The following is a 16,120-nucleotide window of genomic DNA, read 5'->3' as shown; positions in this document are numbered from 1 at the left end:
AGAGAGAGAGAGAGAGATTTTGGAAAAACATTTATTTACATAATTCTCATTACAATGTGTATGTCAATACAATTAAACAACTAACTACACATTATATCGGGCAACATGTGTCCCCATCACACTTAAAACCACATGAGATCTCACAATAAAAAAAATGCTAAAATACACCTGTCCTTCTGCAACACAACAAAAAAACATTGAAGCTCCACCCAAACAAAACAAGTATCCATACTTCCATTCAACACATAATATGTCATCAAGAACAACATATGAGCAACCCAAAAGGGTCCAGTCAGTCCATTTGTGTCTTTTCTTATCCAGCTCATGAAAAAAAAGATCCCCTTCATCAGGACCTTTCGTTCCACCGAAATAATCCTGCAACAGGTATTGTTCCCCGACGCTCTGCGCTTCAGTCCAATCGTCCAGACAGACCCTGTTGTGACAGGCCGTCCTCAGCCCCAATAAAGAAGCCACTTCCTCTGACCCGGCTACATTCACAACATCTTTCAGTGTCATTGTCCCAACTGCTTGCAGACACTGTCCAAGCCCAGATCTACTCCCTTCCCGAATGTCCAGCCGGGCTCCACACATCAGAAGCTCCATTATCATGGTAACATTATATTATCCAGTTTTCTGAGCTTCTGCACAATTTTTCTCAGTCTAAAAACTTCCTGGGAAGTGTACCCCCCATTGTTCTTCAACCTCATTTGAGTCCTTGCTGAAAAAATAAACATCTCTAAATCTTCAAAAAAATCTTCCACTTTGACACTTCTCAAAATTTTTGTTGTGTGCAGGAACTTCTGTATCTGCCTGACTGCATAACATTTTTTCCGTTGTGAATCAGACACTTGAGAAGCATTTGGGAACTCATCTTCCTCAACACTTGAGATGTCATCCCCCCATTGTTTTTCAATCTCACCCCATTGCTTTTCAACCTCATCCTCGTCCATGCTGGACTGAGAGGAACCTGTGTCTTCTACACCCTCCTGACTCTCTTTGACCAAACTTGTCACTCCTTCCTTATCCTGAGAGCCCACCCCTCATCACTTCCCACCACGCCATCCACTGTCTGACTGTGTACATTGTCCACCACATTCAAATTTTCCCCTATTACTTCACTTGTCATATTTCTTTTATTCCTTTTTTTACCCTGACGCGGTGTTGGGCTTGGGGGGACAAAAAAAACTCTGCTCTCCCCTTTTACCTCGCCACTTGTTGAAGGGGGGGCAGCATCTCTGATTCCCACCTCCTTACCTACACAACCACTGGTTGAGGGGGAACAGCGTCTCCCACCCCTCCCTCCTCTGTACCTGCACCACCCGCACCACCCCCTGTTACCCCACAGTCGCCACTAGTCGAGGGGGGGGCAGCTTCCTCACTCCTCCCTCCTCTGTACCAAGGCTCTGCTCCGTACCTGCTACACCGGTTCTGTGGCCCTGCATCTGGATACTATCTGCTGCGCTACTGACGGTCTGCAAAGGGCCACTGTTTACATTGCTGACGGTCTGCAGCGGGACACCGTCTACACTGCCGACAGCCCGCAAAGGATCACTACCGACAGTGCTGACGGTCTGCAGCGGGACACTGTTGTTGTCACTGCTCTCAGCTCTGCACTGCCACACTCCGAGTTCTCCCTTCTCTACACCTGCACTACGCGCAGCTTCGACTGGGATCACTGTCCCTGCTGCACTGCGCGCAGGCTGAGATTGTGCGCCTCTCCCTCTTCCCTCACACAGTCTCGGATTAAATGTCCCTCTTCCCCGCATTTGAAACATTTTGAGTTTCCAGAGTTCACAAAAACGACGTAATCAAAATCATCAACTCTTAATTTAAAACCAAATCAATCTCTTCTCTGTTGTTCTCGAGAATCATTAAAACTTGGCGTCTATGTGACACAACATGTTTTTTTTTTTTTTTTTTTTTTTTTTTTTTTTTAGCGTTTATCGCTTTTCTGGTCAAGTATGACCGACAGATACAGGGTGAAACGGGATATAGATCAGGGGAAGACATTCTGGCAAATGACGACGGGTCCGGGAATCGAACTCGGAGTCCACCAGATCCGTGACGCAGCACGGTTTTCCCCGACGCAGAAATAGCGCTGAGATATGCGGTGAGCTACTGGAGCTCCCCTTGACACAACATGTTTTAACAACGGAGATTTGCATCCAGATGACAGTTTTCTTATCGGGGAAATTATCCTCCCATATCTTGCAAGTTGATTTATCAGTACTTCGTCACTTATGAACGGCGGGATGTTATTTATATTAATCCTTCTGCCTGGTGTGGAGAGAGGCTCCACTTTAATAAATACATCCTCGATATTTATTCCTGATTCAACAACCGAGTGCACCTTCTCAAGACAGTCTAGAAAAATAACAACTCCACCGTTCATCCTCGCGGCTGATTTCACACTTTTATGTCCAACGACTTTACCTATTGCCAAGCCGCAATCCTCTACGGACACATTAGAAGCATTAATCTTTACACCATGCTTCCTGCTCATTTTGGCAAACTCCATACTGGCGTCTGACGTCAGCCAGCAAACCAGCCTGGCCGATGCGACTGCCAAACAACAAAACACTCCCACTTAACCCTATACACACCAAAAACAACAGCAACCCAACACAACACTATAATACAATATCCCATAAACAAATTAACAAATAGACAGAATAAAGATAGAAAAAAACTCACTACACCTCCAATCTCTCCAATCTCATTCCCAGCATGCAGAGAGAGAGAGAGAGAGAGAGAGAGAGAGAGAGAGAGAGAGAGAGAGAGAGAGAGAGAGAGAGAGAGAGAGAGAGAGAGAGAGAGAGAGAGAGAGAGAGAGAGAGAGAGAGAGAGAGAGGAGAGAGAGAGAGAGAGAGAGAGAGAGAGAGAGAGAGAGAGACATACATTTGCCTCCTGCGTGAACTGTGCATAGCTGAATAGACTGTATTTTAACGCCGGTCATATGGTGGTACTTGGAGAGCCAGCTGCGTTCTCAGGTGGTACTTGGTGTAAAATGGTTGAGAACCACGTGACTAGTTGATTCAGTAGCTCAAAGAAGAAAGAATACAGTATATATCTACAAACGAAATCATATCTAATAATAAATATCTTGTCAGATGGGGATCCCTGGCCTGTATAGATTTGGGGGTCCTCGATATTAAAATCTTTGAGAATCACTGCTGTAAGCTATGTAGAAATCTGATTACAATGTGAGCCTGACCACCTCCAACCCACGACACCATCTCTAGACACACAATAATGTTTAATTTTAGCACCTGTGTCAGGCTCTGAACTTGTCTAAGCATAACTGCATTTCATAGTTATAGTTTAGTTCATCATCATTAGGTGGCTTCTTCGTTCCGAAGGTTGCCTATCACTCTCCAACCCATTCTGTCCCCACTTCTTCTCTCCAACTCCGTGACTCCGCCTCTCACTCCACTCCAATCACAGACATCGTCTACCCAGCCTCTTCTTGGTCTTCCACTTCCTCTCTTTCCATCCACCTTCCCCATCACCACCTTCTTGAACATCTCCCCGCTGGATCCTCTCAGAACATGCCCGCACAACTCCATCTTTCTCTTTTTCAACCTCTCCAGCAGCTGTCCCCCTTGCATATCCGCTCTTCTCAGTACCTCCTCATTCTTGATCTTATCCTTCCATGTTATCTTCAGCATCTTCCTCAGTGTCCACATTTCAAAAGAGTCTATCATCCTCTTTGCCTCTTCATTCAGCGTCCATGCTTCTGCTCCGTATGAAAAGACTGACATAACATACGTTTCCAAAATCCTGGTCTTCGTTTTCCAACTTATGTTTCTTCTCAATAATTCTTTATGGTTCCAGAATGCGCCCTTTGCAATTCCGGTTCTTCTCTTAATGTCCATGTTAGCTCTTCCACCTTCACTGATCCAGCTTCCAAGGTACATGTACTCCTTCACTTGTTCAAGTTTTTCTCCATCCACCTGTATTTTACAAACAGTTCCTGGTGTTTTTTCAATGATCATTACTTTAGTTTTCTTTGCGTTTAGTGACATTCCATAGTTTTTGCATTCGACATTCAGCTTATTCATCATGTCCTGTAGATCTTCTTGACAGTTACAGACTATAGCAGTGTCATCCGCGTATCTTATATTGGTGATGTTCTCTTCGCCAAGTTTTACTCCTTTCCCTCCTCTCAGACCTTTTTTCATCAGTGATTCACTGTACATATTAAAGAGTACAGGGGACAAGATGCATCCTTGTCTTACACCCTTCTCCACCGGGAAGTCTCTTGATTTCTCCTTTCCTATTCTAACATTAGCCTTCTGCCTCCAGTATAAGTTGGCAATTATTCTTCGGTCAGAAACTGGTATTTTGAATTCTTCCATTGTTCTCATCAATGTTGTATGTTCAACTCTGTCGAAGGCCTTCGTGAAATCGATGAAGCAAATATACAGCTTCTTCTGTTGGTCTATCGATTTTTCACCAATGATTCTGAGTTGGCAGATTGCATCTCTTGTTCCTTTTCCTTTGCGAAAACCCATTTGGCTATCCGAGAGCTGATGTTCAATTATGTTTAATATAGTTTAGTTATAAAGTAGTTATTTATAATTATCTCTAATATAGCCATATTTTGGTTCTCATTGGCATGTTATGGTCTTGTCTGTCTCTGCAGGACAACTGCCGTCTCGTCCCCAACAGAGACCAACAGAACTCAGACACAGACTCATACGGTGATGCATGTGACAACTGTCCCAACGTCCCCAATGGCAGCCAGAAGGACACAGACGGCAACGGTGTGGGGGACACCTGTGACACTGACATTGACGGGGACGGTAAGACAGGCATTCCAGATGTTGACTTTAGCTGTGTCTGAAATCCCTCAGTACCACAATCAGACAGAATCTACTAAACCTACTACCCTCAGTACCTACACAATCAGACAGAAGCTACTATCCCTACTACCCTCAGTACCTACACAATCAGACAGAAGCTACTAACCCTATTACCCTCAGTACCTACCTACACAATCAGACAGAAGCTACTAACCCTATTACCCTCAGTACCTACCTACACAATCAGACAGAAGCTACTAACCCTACTACCATCAGTACCTACACAGACAGAAGCTACTATCCCTACTACCCTCAGTACCTACACAATCAGACAGAAGCTACTATCCCTACTACCCTCAGTACCTATACAATCAGACAGAAGCTACTAACCCTACTACCCTCAGTACCTACCTACACAATCAAACAGAAGCTAATAACCCTACTACCATCAGTACCACTACCTACACAATCAGACAGAAGCTACTAACCCTACTACCCTCAGTACCTACACAATCAGACAGAAGCTACTATCCCTACTACCCTCAGTACCTACACAATAAGACAGAAGCTACTAACCCTACTTAGTTATTTATTTATCTTTTATTAACAAGTTAGTTGAGAACAGATTTCTTATTCTGTTTCATAACAATGGGTCTCATTCTCCAACGGACTTGAGACAAAAAATTTGCTCTTAGGGCCATTTAAGACATCTTAGATTTTGGGATTCCCCAACCGTCCCTAAGGTTGGATTCGGCTTTATTTTGGAGGAATCATAGTGATTCCTTCATGTCAACTCTACAGGCCTCCTTAGAATTAATGAATCATAATTTAAATAAATATGACAATATTTGTACGATACAAAATTACGCATTTAATGTCAGAGAATTTATAATATGGATTCATCTGATCACAGGGCAGCTGGATTAACCATATCTGAACCAGCTATTTTGGACAAATATATAATTACTTAATTACTCAGATATTCAAACACAATTATGCAATTATTGTGAAATGATTGAAAATAATTATTATTTAATGCCTTCTGTGGCATTTGTATTTCTTATTTGTTAAATATCTGTTTTATTGATTAATTATACATTTGAAAGAATGCTGGTTATAGCCAACATGCAATATATCCCATTGATTGGTACAATGGGACAGACCTGCATTCTTTCAAATGTATAATTAATCAATAAAACAGATATTGACAGTGGTAGCTTGTCAAAACAAGACATGGGTCATTTAAATAATCTATTCCAAAAAAAAGAAAAGGAGCCACAGACTATTACAAATATGGTTTAATTGGGACGTTGTTCACTTGCAACTTGTGATAAACAGAATGTAATTGAATAGTCATAGAAATGTGATGGAACGGGGCGGCTAGGTGGCGCAGTGGGCAAGGCGCTCGCCACCAACGCAGGAGATGCTGGGTTCGAGCCCAGCTCTCGGCGTTGCTACCAGCTTGGCTGGTCGTTCATACTAATACAATTGGCAATATTATGGGGTGGGAAGCTGGTGGGTGGGGATCGGACGTTGTGGACAGCAATTCCTACAGGTCGGTTGGTGCACCTGCACAGTAGAATCAGGAAGTGACGAGGGCGGCGTGTCCCTCCCACGCAGACCCTCGCCGCTGAGAGATCGCGCTGTGCAGGTGAAAAGATGCGACGGCTGCCTCCTCGAGTACCGGAGGGGACACGTGATGCAAGGCTTCGTCCACATTGCAGCCGGCTTGTGGGAGGCATGGCCTAACAACGTTCGAGACAGGGGAGGGTAGAAAAATGGGGAGAAAAAGTAGATAAAAAAAAAGAAACGTGATGGAACTTGAGTAGTGAATAGTGTAAGAATAGCTTAAGTTATTACTATTCCTAACCCTCCCCTCCAGGCATTCCCAACATGCTGGACAACTGCCCCAAAGTGCCCAACCCCATGCAGGCGGACCGTGATGGAGATGGTGTCGGGGACGCTTGTGACAGCTGTCCTGATGTCAACGACCCCATGCAGGTCAGGAGACAAACTCTTTAAAGCAATGACATTATGTGACCAGACCAGAGTGAGAAAGGACCATACAGACACTGCCTTAGGTCTCATTCACATCTAATCAGACAGGTTCCCCTTCTTTTAAATGGGGGTAGCTGTTTTCTTTAATGGGGGTAGTTGCTTCTTTTGAATGGGGGTAGCTGCTTTTTTTTAATGGGGGTGGTTGCATTGGGCTCAATTGTTACCAATTGGGGTTACCCAAAAAAAACTGAGCGGCGTTCCATGAGAACTGGAGTCAACTTCTGCAGTAATGCAACCCCTCTCCATGCTGTGGTGGCCAATCGATCACAGTGGAAGACATGGAGGAATTGGAGAGGGGTTTAAAAGTTCCCAGCATGATGTCACACAAATGGTCCGTCCACACCAATGCACCGACTTGCGGCGATGTGTGATTGTCTGATTAGACGAGGATGAGCCCTTCTTCACACTGGTTGATGGGGCTGGAAGATGCCAAAGTGCCCGTTCACTTCCATGTGAAAGCTTTGCTATAAAAATGAAATAGTCAAAACAGGCGGAAAACACTAACGTAACTACAGACTCATGATGTCGTCTGCTCATTGAAATGATTAATCACCATCCAAATAAATAATGCATGAAAACAAGCGCAGATCCGCAATAGCTGCAACCGTGTCAGTGTTTTCACATGCACACACACACACACGCTCGCACTTGATCAGTGCAAAATATCAGCCTCCTAGCAAGGTTATTATAGTTAACTAAAACTAAAAACTAAAACAAGGTGTGACTAAATGTATTTTAGTTAGTGTATGCATGACTGCCTTCATCAATGTTTGTATTGTACAATACCTATTCTGAACTTCTAAAATCTTGCCCCTGACAAATACCCATATTATTATAAAAGATTTATTTAATTAATACTGAAACTAAAAAAGTTAACAAAAACTAAAACATTCAAAATAGTCTTGTTCCCTGTTGTCGTTGTGGGCCATGCTTAGGTTAGGCTCCTCTAGTCTTGACCAGTGGGTTTTAAACTATGGCTCCCCATCAGGTGGGTCACAGGCAGTGTTAATTTTGGCAGCTATTTTCATTTTTTTTTTTTTATCCACTTTTTCTCCCATTTTCTATATTTTCTCCCATCCCAATTTCGTATCATCCAATTCAACCCTCCCCTGTCACGAACGCTGTTTCTTGCCTCCCACAAGCCGGCTGCAATGTGGACTAAGTCATACATAGCACAAGTCCCCTCCGGTACTTGAGGTAACAGCAGTCGTATCTTTTCACCTGCGCAGCTCGATCTCTCAGTGGCGAGGAGTAACGCGTGGGAGGCTCACGCTGCCCCCGACACTTCCTGATTCTACTGCGCAGGCGCACCAACCGACCTGTAGGAGTCGCTGTCCACAACGCCCGATCCCCACCCATCAGTTTCCCACCCCCTAATACGGCCAATGTGTATTAGTATGAACGACCAGCTAAACTGAAAGCAATGTGGAGCACTGGGCTCGAACAGGCAAGCCCAGCGTCTCCGTCATTCGTGGCGAGCGCCTTGCCCACTACGCCACGTAGCCGCCCTTTGGCAGCTATTTTCATTTTAGTTTTAGTCTTAGTCATGTGTCAAGTGCTCCTTTTTCGTTTATCATATTTAGTCATCTTCATTTATTTTTCGTTTAGTCAGTTTTAGTCAACTAAATGTCTGAGCATTTTAGTCTTAGTCAGTTTTTGTCTCAATTTTGTCTTTTTTGTTTTAGTCTAGATTTAGTCGACGAAAACGGATGACATTTTTGTCTATTTTTAGGTAATGGCAAAACTTGTCAGAAATAGTCAACATGGAACATTTTCTGATTTAAATTGCATATTTATTTTTTAACCTAGGGGAATCTGAGTCGGCGGCACAAGTGATACACAGGAAGTATATGTTGGTGTAGACATGGTCCAATGTATTGTTGCTCCTACAGTATATGTTGGTGTAGACATGGTCCAATGTATTGTTGCTCCTACAGTATATGTTGGTGTAGACATGGTCCAATGTATTGTTGCTCCTACAGTATGTTGGTGTAGACATGGTCCAATGTATGCATCAAAGAGAGCATTACGGATGTGGTGACGTTGTTTCTGACCAGCGAGACAACGCTGAACTCTGTCTGTCTTCTGTTTGCTGTGTCTTTCCTTTCTCTCTGCCATGTCTGTCCTCTCTCTGCTGTGTCTGTCCCCTCTCTCTGCTGTGTCTGTCCTCTCTGTCATGTCTGTCCTCTCTCTCTGCTGTGTCTGGCAGCGGTTTATTCTATAACAACAGGATACTGTAAACTAAGTAAACAGAACACACAGTAGTACTAGTAGTAGTACACAGTACATTGATTGCAATCTGCTTGCATAAAAACATTATATAAAATCACATTCTGAGGTCAGTGTTAAAGTGCCACATGGAAGAGGTCTGGTTAGTGGTTAGAGTTAGAGGTGGTCTAGGTCTGGTTAGGGTAACTTAGGGGTAGTTAAGCATTCATTATAATTTATTATTATTATTTAGATAGATGGATGTAAAGGGCTAGACCAACTCTTAACCCCTATCCGGACCTAGACCACCTCTAAGTCACAACCCTAACTTAGGGGTTAGAGTAACTTAGAGGTGGTCTAGGTCTGGTTAGGGGTTAGAGTTAGAGGTGGTCTAGGTCTGGTTATACTGATCCGATACCAGTGCATACATTTAAAAAAAATTAAATAAAAAATTATATTATATAAATTATAAAACTTTTTTTTCTTTTCTTTTTTACAGCTACTGTTTTATATATACTGTTTTTTTTAGTAATAACTAGAAAGTAATGGTATTTATTCAACAACAGGTGATTGTATAGATTAGTATTAGTATCATTAATTGACAACTAAGCTCAATGAGTTCACCCACGGAATGGTTGTTGGGACATTGATTCCGCACGGACGTTATATGTTGTTGCACTCCAGGAGGCTCCAATAACTTCAGTTAGTAGCAGAGGCTCTGTTGTGATTTTCGATGCAAAATAAATATTCAACATTCTCTTTGTAGACTCCGCCTCAGACTCTTTTTTTATCCACTTTTTCTCCCATTTTCTATATTTTCTCCCATCCCAATTTCGTATCATCCAATTCAACCCTCCCCTGTCACGAATGCTGTTTCTTGCCTCCCACAAGCCGGCTGCAATGTGGACTAAGTCATACATAGCACAAGTCCCCTCCGGTACTTGAGGTAACAGCAGTCGCATCTTTTCACCTGCGCAGCTCGATCTCTCAGTGGCGAGGAGTAACGCGTGGGAGGCTCACGCTGCCCCCGACACTTCCTGATTCTACTGCGCAGGCGCACCAACCGACCTGTAGGAGTCGCTGTCCACAACGCCCGATCCCCACCCATCAGTTTCCCACCCCCTAATACGGCCAATGTGTATTAGTATGAACGACCAGCTAAACTGAAAGCAATGTGGAGCGCTGGGCTCGAACAGGCAACTCCGCCTCAGACTCTTATCATTTGGCACTAAAAGCTAAACATTGTCACCGGTATGGCTGTCTGCATTATGTCATTAATTATGTGCGAGAGGTCGATCAGTGACCACTTTAGCGTGAGCTAGGTTAGCCACTAGTTAACGCAAGCTAGATGGAAACAATGTAACGTTACTGGTGAAAAAGTGATTTACCTTGGAATACTCCTTTGCCAACTTGCTGTACTTTGCTTGCAGGTCTGCAGCTGGGTTATGAATAGTCCCAACTTTAGCCAAGGCCCCAGAGCTCCCCGTCACACTGCTCTACTCGGGACGATGGCATTAAGAAAAGTTATAATTATTTTGTCTCGTCTTGTTTTAGTCAACAATATCAACATACATGAAGAGAAATTGTCCTGGTTTTTGTAAATTACATTTGTGTCCTCAGTTGTGGTCAACGATATTTAATTAACTATTTAGTCACGTTAGCGTGACATGGTCTTCAATAACGTGACGTCACGTCTCATTGTCGTCATGAAAAAAACCTTCGTTGGCGAACATCTTTCGTCATAATTTTAGTTGACAAAATTAACACTGGTCACAGGATGAGGGATGAGGACAAAAAGTTCCATTTAGCTCAAAATAGTTAGTGAAAATAATATAGCATTACTTGTACAGTATATTCTGTTCTCAAGCTGCCTTTCACTTGAATAAGAATCCTACAATCCCCAATTCCACAACCCACCTTTGTCATGGTTTTTGCTTTATTTCGTCTTCCTGTGAGGGACGGCGGTCTATTTCGTCTTCCTGTGAGGGACAGGACAGCTGTCAATCACTGGCCTCTGTAGTTAATTGCCTCGTGGTAGGGCATGTGTGTGGGCTTGATTGCACCTGATTGTGCAGCTGTGCCTATGGTAGCTGAGTTATCTCGCAGGGTTAGTCGCTTTCTCATTTCCTTTTGTGTTGCCTATCCTTCTGGCCAGGCTTTGCTATATTAAAGTGTAGTGCTGATCTCTGCCCTATTCAGCCTTTCTCTGTAGCCATTCTGGTTTTAGGCTACTGGCTTATTTAGCACTTTATTTTCTAGTAGCTGAGCCTTTTATTGTAGTGCTTTTCTTTTTATGACTGTTTTCTTTTGTTTCCTTTTGAACTGTCATTTGTCCACTACTACACATAAACTCCCTTAGTGGAGGTTTATTGTTATTTAGGTTATTTGTATGAACTCCATTATAAGGAGGTGCCTTTGTGGCTTAGTTTTTCTATAATACCTCTTTATTGAGTGTTATTTTCTTAAAATCCTCATTTTGAGGCTTCCACCTGTAAATGTGGTTTAGTTTTTAAACTTTTCCCCTTCTCCTTAAATGTCTGCTTAGCAGTTTAGTGGTTATTCGTTATACTATTATCTGCTCGTGACCCAAACACCTGCAGCCCTCACAACCTTACCCCCTGCAGGGAACCCATACTTTGAAATGCACTGCTCTAGACCGAAAGGGCTGGCTGCAGGTTAGATCCCTATTCACCATTCAGGGGAAACAACAAGAGACACTGTTATTGCTTCCTGCCCCTTGGCTAAAGCCAAACAACTATTTGAGCTGAAGAGTGGTTTAACGTTTTTGCTGTTAGCTTTTATGCCACGAGAGGCCATTTACAAGCTTCATTGTAGAGTCAAATATTTTTTATTCTAAATGACAACATGTACCCTTTTATTACAGTTCCATCATAGATCATCTAAAGAATTGGGCTTTATAATGACCATAGATTCACCCACCCATCGTGCTGCTTTGGCCATGTTGATGCTGCCACCTACTGGTGAGCTGGGCATTATAATTACCATAGACCACCGCAATGCTTCCAGTATACTGAAATCACAGGAGAGAGAGTGGGGGAGAAAATTAATGAATGTGGATGAGAGCCTTGACATTAAGTGGTTGTAGCTACGGCTGTGGGGGTGCTGGATACATGATCCCGAACTCCGCATGCGCAGATTGAAGAATACCCTGAAGACTCTGGCAGGAGCACTCATTCAGGGGTACTACGACTATGCTTGCACCTCATGGTACCAAAGCACCTCAAAGGCGCTAAAAACAAAATTACAAACATCTCAAAACAAACTGGTCAGACTACTGCTTGACCTTACTCCTAGAACCCACCTCACCCCTGCCCACTTTGACAACCTAGGATGGCTTAGAGTAGACGACAGAGTACAGCAACTTGCAATGGGCCTGGTCTACAAGATACACTACACGACCAAGGTACCCATGTACATGTCAAAATACTTCCCAAAGGTCAGTGAATACCACGATCACAACACCAGAGGGAGCTCCACAAATCATGTTAAACCCAGATTCGGCTCAAATAAGGGACTAAACACGTTTCGCAATTATGCCACATCAATGTGGAACGCCCTACCCAAAGCTGTAAAGGAATGTGGATCACTACCCACTTTCAAAACCTCTCAAGGGACACCTACGGGAGACTGCAATTCAACACTGGCCCCTGTAAATATCCTAACCCAACCCCCTCCAATGTACAGTCATTTACCTAGTATGGTTTTGTCAATAGTCCAATGTACAATTTTGTTTGTTTGTACTGTGTCTCCTCCCCCCCCCCCCCTCAATGTACAGTTTTGCTTGTTTATACAGTGTGCCCCCCCCCCCCCCCCCCCCCCCAACCACCTCCAATGTAAATTACCCAGTATGGTTGTCAATATCCCAATGTACCCAACCCCCCCCACCCAACCTCCTCCAATGTACAGTTTCTACGTCAAATGTATATACTCCCTTTTCTTGACTCCTTCTGTATCACAAACAGTACTGTATTTGCAAATCTGGTATGTCATAAATGTATAGATGTAGCAGTACTGACTATCTGTATGTCATGTATGTCATATATGTCCTGATGAATTGAAAATGGGGGACCCTGATGTAAACAAGACGAAAGTCTTTCTCTGGTCTGCATCCCCTTAACAATTGTGTGTATTGAGCTGTACTGTATTGTACCCATTCTGCAATCTGTTAATAAAGTTTTCAATCAATCAATCAATCAATCAATCAATCAATCAATAAACCTAGATCTCTGGACAATCCAGAGAGACTCTGTGGGCAATCTGCACATGCAGAGTTCAGGAGTAGGTGCGGAAAAGGGACTATAGCTCCGCCGAGAAAGTGCCGATCGACTTGGGACTGGTCTCTCCGTATTCAGGAGACTCAGGCGTATAAAGGTCTATTGGATCATGTCCCACAGCCATAGCTACAACCACTTAATGTCAAGGCTCTCATCCACATACAGAAATCGACCAGTGTTCCTATTCAATAGAATATCTGTTCTAATTGTATTTATTTATTTTACCTTTATTTTACCAGGCAGTCCCATTGAAATCCAAAATGTATTTTACAGGTTTTTTTTAAGACAATGCTAGGAATGTGTACCATCCAGTGGTTTAATACATCTTTGCTCTACCTTATATCTGCATTGGGTTTTGTGGGCTTGGAGTCCTGTGACCTGTACCACTGAATTAACCTCTAAACCCACTCTTATCTCCGCAGTCGGATGTGGACAATGACTTGGTTGGTGATGTGTGTGACACCAATCTGGACATGTGAGTTACTGCATGGTCACTGTTGTTGACATTATCATCCTTTCAAGCCTCAGTACTGCACTTAAAGGGATATAGAGAAGCTCATTATGGTAATATCATGGTATAATCCAATTTATACCATGATACCTATGGTAATATCATGGTATAATCCAATGTAAACCATGATACAGATCGATGGTAATATCATGGTATGTTCATCATATTCTTTTTAAAATACCATGATACTTTTTCATAAGGGAATGAGTAAGGTAATGATATCTGAAGGTAGAAAACTATATGATTCATATAAAACTTTCTCAAGGCAGAAACTATTATTTTCTTATAATCCTCTTCCATATGGGCTTGCAGCGATGGTGACGGTCTCCAGGACAGCAGGGACAACTGTCCCACCATCCCCAATAGCTCTCAGCTGGACTCTGACAATGACGGCATTGGAGACGAGTGTGATGACGATGATGACAACGATGGCATACCCGACACAGGACCTCCTGGACCCGACAACTGTAGACTGGTGCCCAACCCCAGCCAGACAGACTCTGACGGTATGAACACACACCCTGGTTACAGATATCCAACACAGTTTTCTTGTAAACAATTTATATCCACATTTCAACCCAAACAGACAGAGTTTTCTATTGTGATTCTATAATCTACCATTTTCGCCATTTTCTTTGTTTACATCCCGTCCGTGTTAAGTTTCACTCCTTCACTTGATTGACATTTGCATTTTACTTTTACATTTAGTCATTTAGCTGACGCTTTTATCCAAAGCTGTGTACAACAAATCAGCAGGAAAGCTACAATTCTGTCGGCTAAGGGTAAGTTGTATTGTTCGTCTAGCAGTGCAGAACAGTGCTACACTGAGTGCATCGTAGTATAGACATAGTAGCACAGTAGGTAGTAGTATAGGCATAGTAGTAGCATAGTACATAGTAGATAGTAGTATAGACATAGTAGAAAAAGACAGTAAGATTGTTCGTTTTAGAAGGTTTATAAGGTTGTTATTATTATTTCAGATATTGATTGAAGAAGTGTGTTTTTAGTCAACAGCGGAAAATTGGCCGTGTTTCAGCTGTCAATGGGAAGTTCGTTCCACCACCGTGGAGCCAGGACAAAGAATTGCCTGCTTTGTTTGAATGATTCCCCCAGGAGCCCAAATAGGAGCAGGTCTCAGTGTAGGGGTCTTGAGGGTGTGTGGGTAGAGACCATTGACCGGAGGTAGGAGGGAGCCGCTGCGTTCTGTAGGAGTTGAAGCACCTTGGAGACACAAGCTGGTAAACCAGCTAGCAGTGCATTGCAATAGTTGAGGCAAGACATGACTGTTGATTGCAGGAGGAGTCGGTGGCTTCTTTTGTCATGTTGCTCAGGAAGAATCTGCAGGTTCTGGTTGTTGAGGCAATGGAGCCACAGCTACGTTCCCTACTGTGATTGAAAGGTTGGTCAGTGGGGAGAATTCAGCAGATAGCTTGACAAGTTCGAGGGAGGTATAGACCAGGGGTAGATATAGACCAAAAGAGACGTCTGGTGTCTTTATTTGGTGTTATGGGACCTCTGCCATTTTCACAGCCAGTTTCAAGGGTCAATGACACTGTCCGTGGTGCTGAACTGGAGAGACAACTGAACTGAAAAGTTAAATTTCTCTCTCTAGAACATTCACAAAAACAAAGACTGAAACTGATATCTAATGGAGAATGCTCTTCTATTTTAATTAGGAAAATGTATTCACATATCATAGTATTGTTATGCATTGTATTCTACTGTGCACTATAACGCCAATTTCATCAACTAGTGGCTAAAGACTCCCTTGGACACCTTTAAATATAATTGTTTATAATAATTTTTTTCAATTATGTGCCTGTTGAAAGTTCTACCAGACATGTTTCATACAAGGCGGTCAGGTGGCGTAGCGGAGATTGCGCTCGTCACCAATGCAAGAGACTGCGGTCTCGACTCCCGGAGTCAGCATTGCCTTTGCTTGGGCTGATCGCTATACTAACTCGTTTGGCTGGGTTAGGGGGAGGGAAGCCGTGGGTGGGAAACTGGCATTGTGGACAGCGACGCCTACAGGTCAGGTCTGGGCGCTTGCTCAGCGGAGGCAGGACTTGAGGAAGGCAGCGTGACCTCCCACGCGTTACACTTCACCAATGAGAGCCCTCGCTGCCAGGTGAGAAGAGAGCCACTGGCTGTCGCCGCACGTGTCGGAGGAAGTGTGCGGATACTTCAGGGTTCACTTCCCTTGTACCGACCAGTAGGAGAACATGCGCACAACAACCAGGTAC

The 16,120-nt window shown here is 43.3% G+C and overlaps 1 protein-coding gene across 2 annotated transcripts in view; it reads left to right on the top strand.

Moving 5' to 3' along the window:
* The window catches only part of LOC311248984 (thrombospondin-3b-like), a 179,724-nt gene that overhangs the window by 145,957 nt on the left and 17,647 nt on the right, over positions 1–16,120 (top strand). For both annotated transcript variants that reach the window (XM_084338228.1, XM_084338227.1), the window contains 4 exons: positions 4,646–4,805; positions 6,688–6,806; positions 13,789–13,841; positions 14,190–14,383. In XM_084338228.1, the coding sequence (XP_084194354.1) occupies positions 4,646–4,805; positions 6,688–6,806; positions 13,789–13,841; positions 14,190–14,383 (526 nt within the window). The remainder of the gene's footprint in view (positions 1–4,645; positions 4,806–6,687; positions 6,807–13,788; positions 13,842–14,189; positions 14,384–16,120) is intronic.

The sequence above is a fragment of the Notolepis coatsorum genome (assembly GCF_963971535.1).
Source record: "Notolepis coatsorum genome assembly, chromosome: 2".
In the NCBI taxonomy this organism is placed as follows: Eukaryota; Metazoa; Chordata; class Actinopteri; order Aulopiformes; family Paralepididae; genus Notolepis; species Notolepis coatsorum.
Note: the sequence above shows the minus strand (reverse complement) of the source record. Positions and strands in the feature narration are given on the sequence as shown.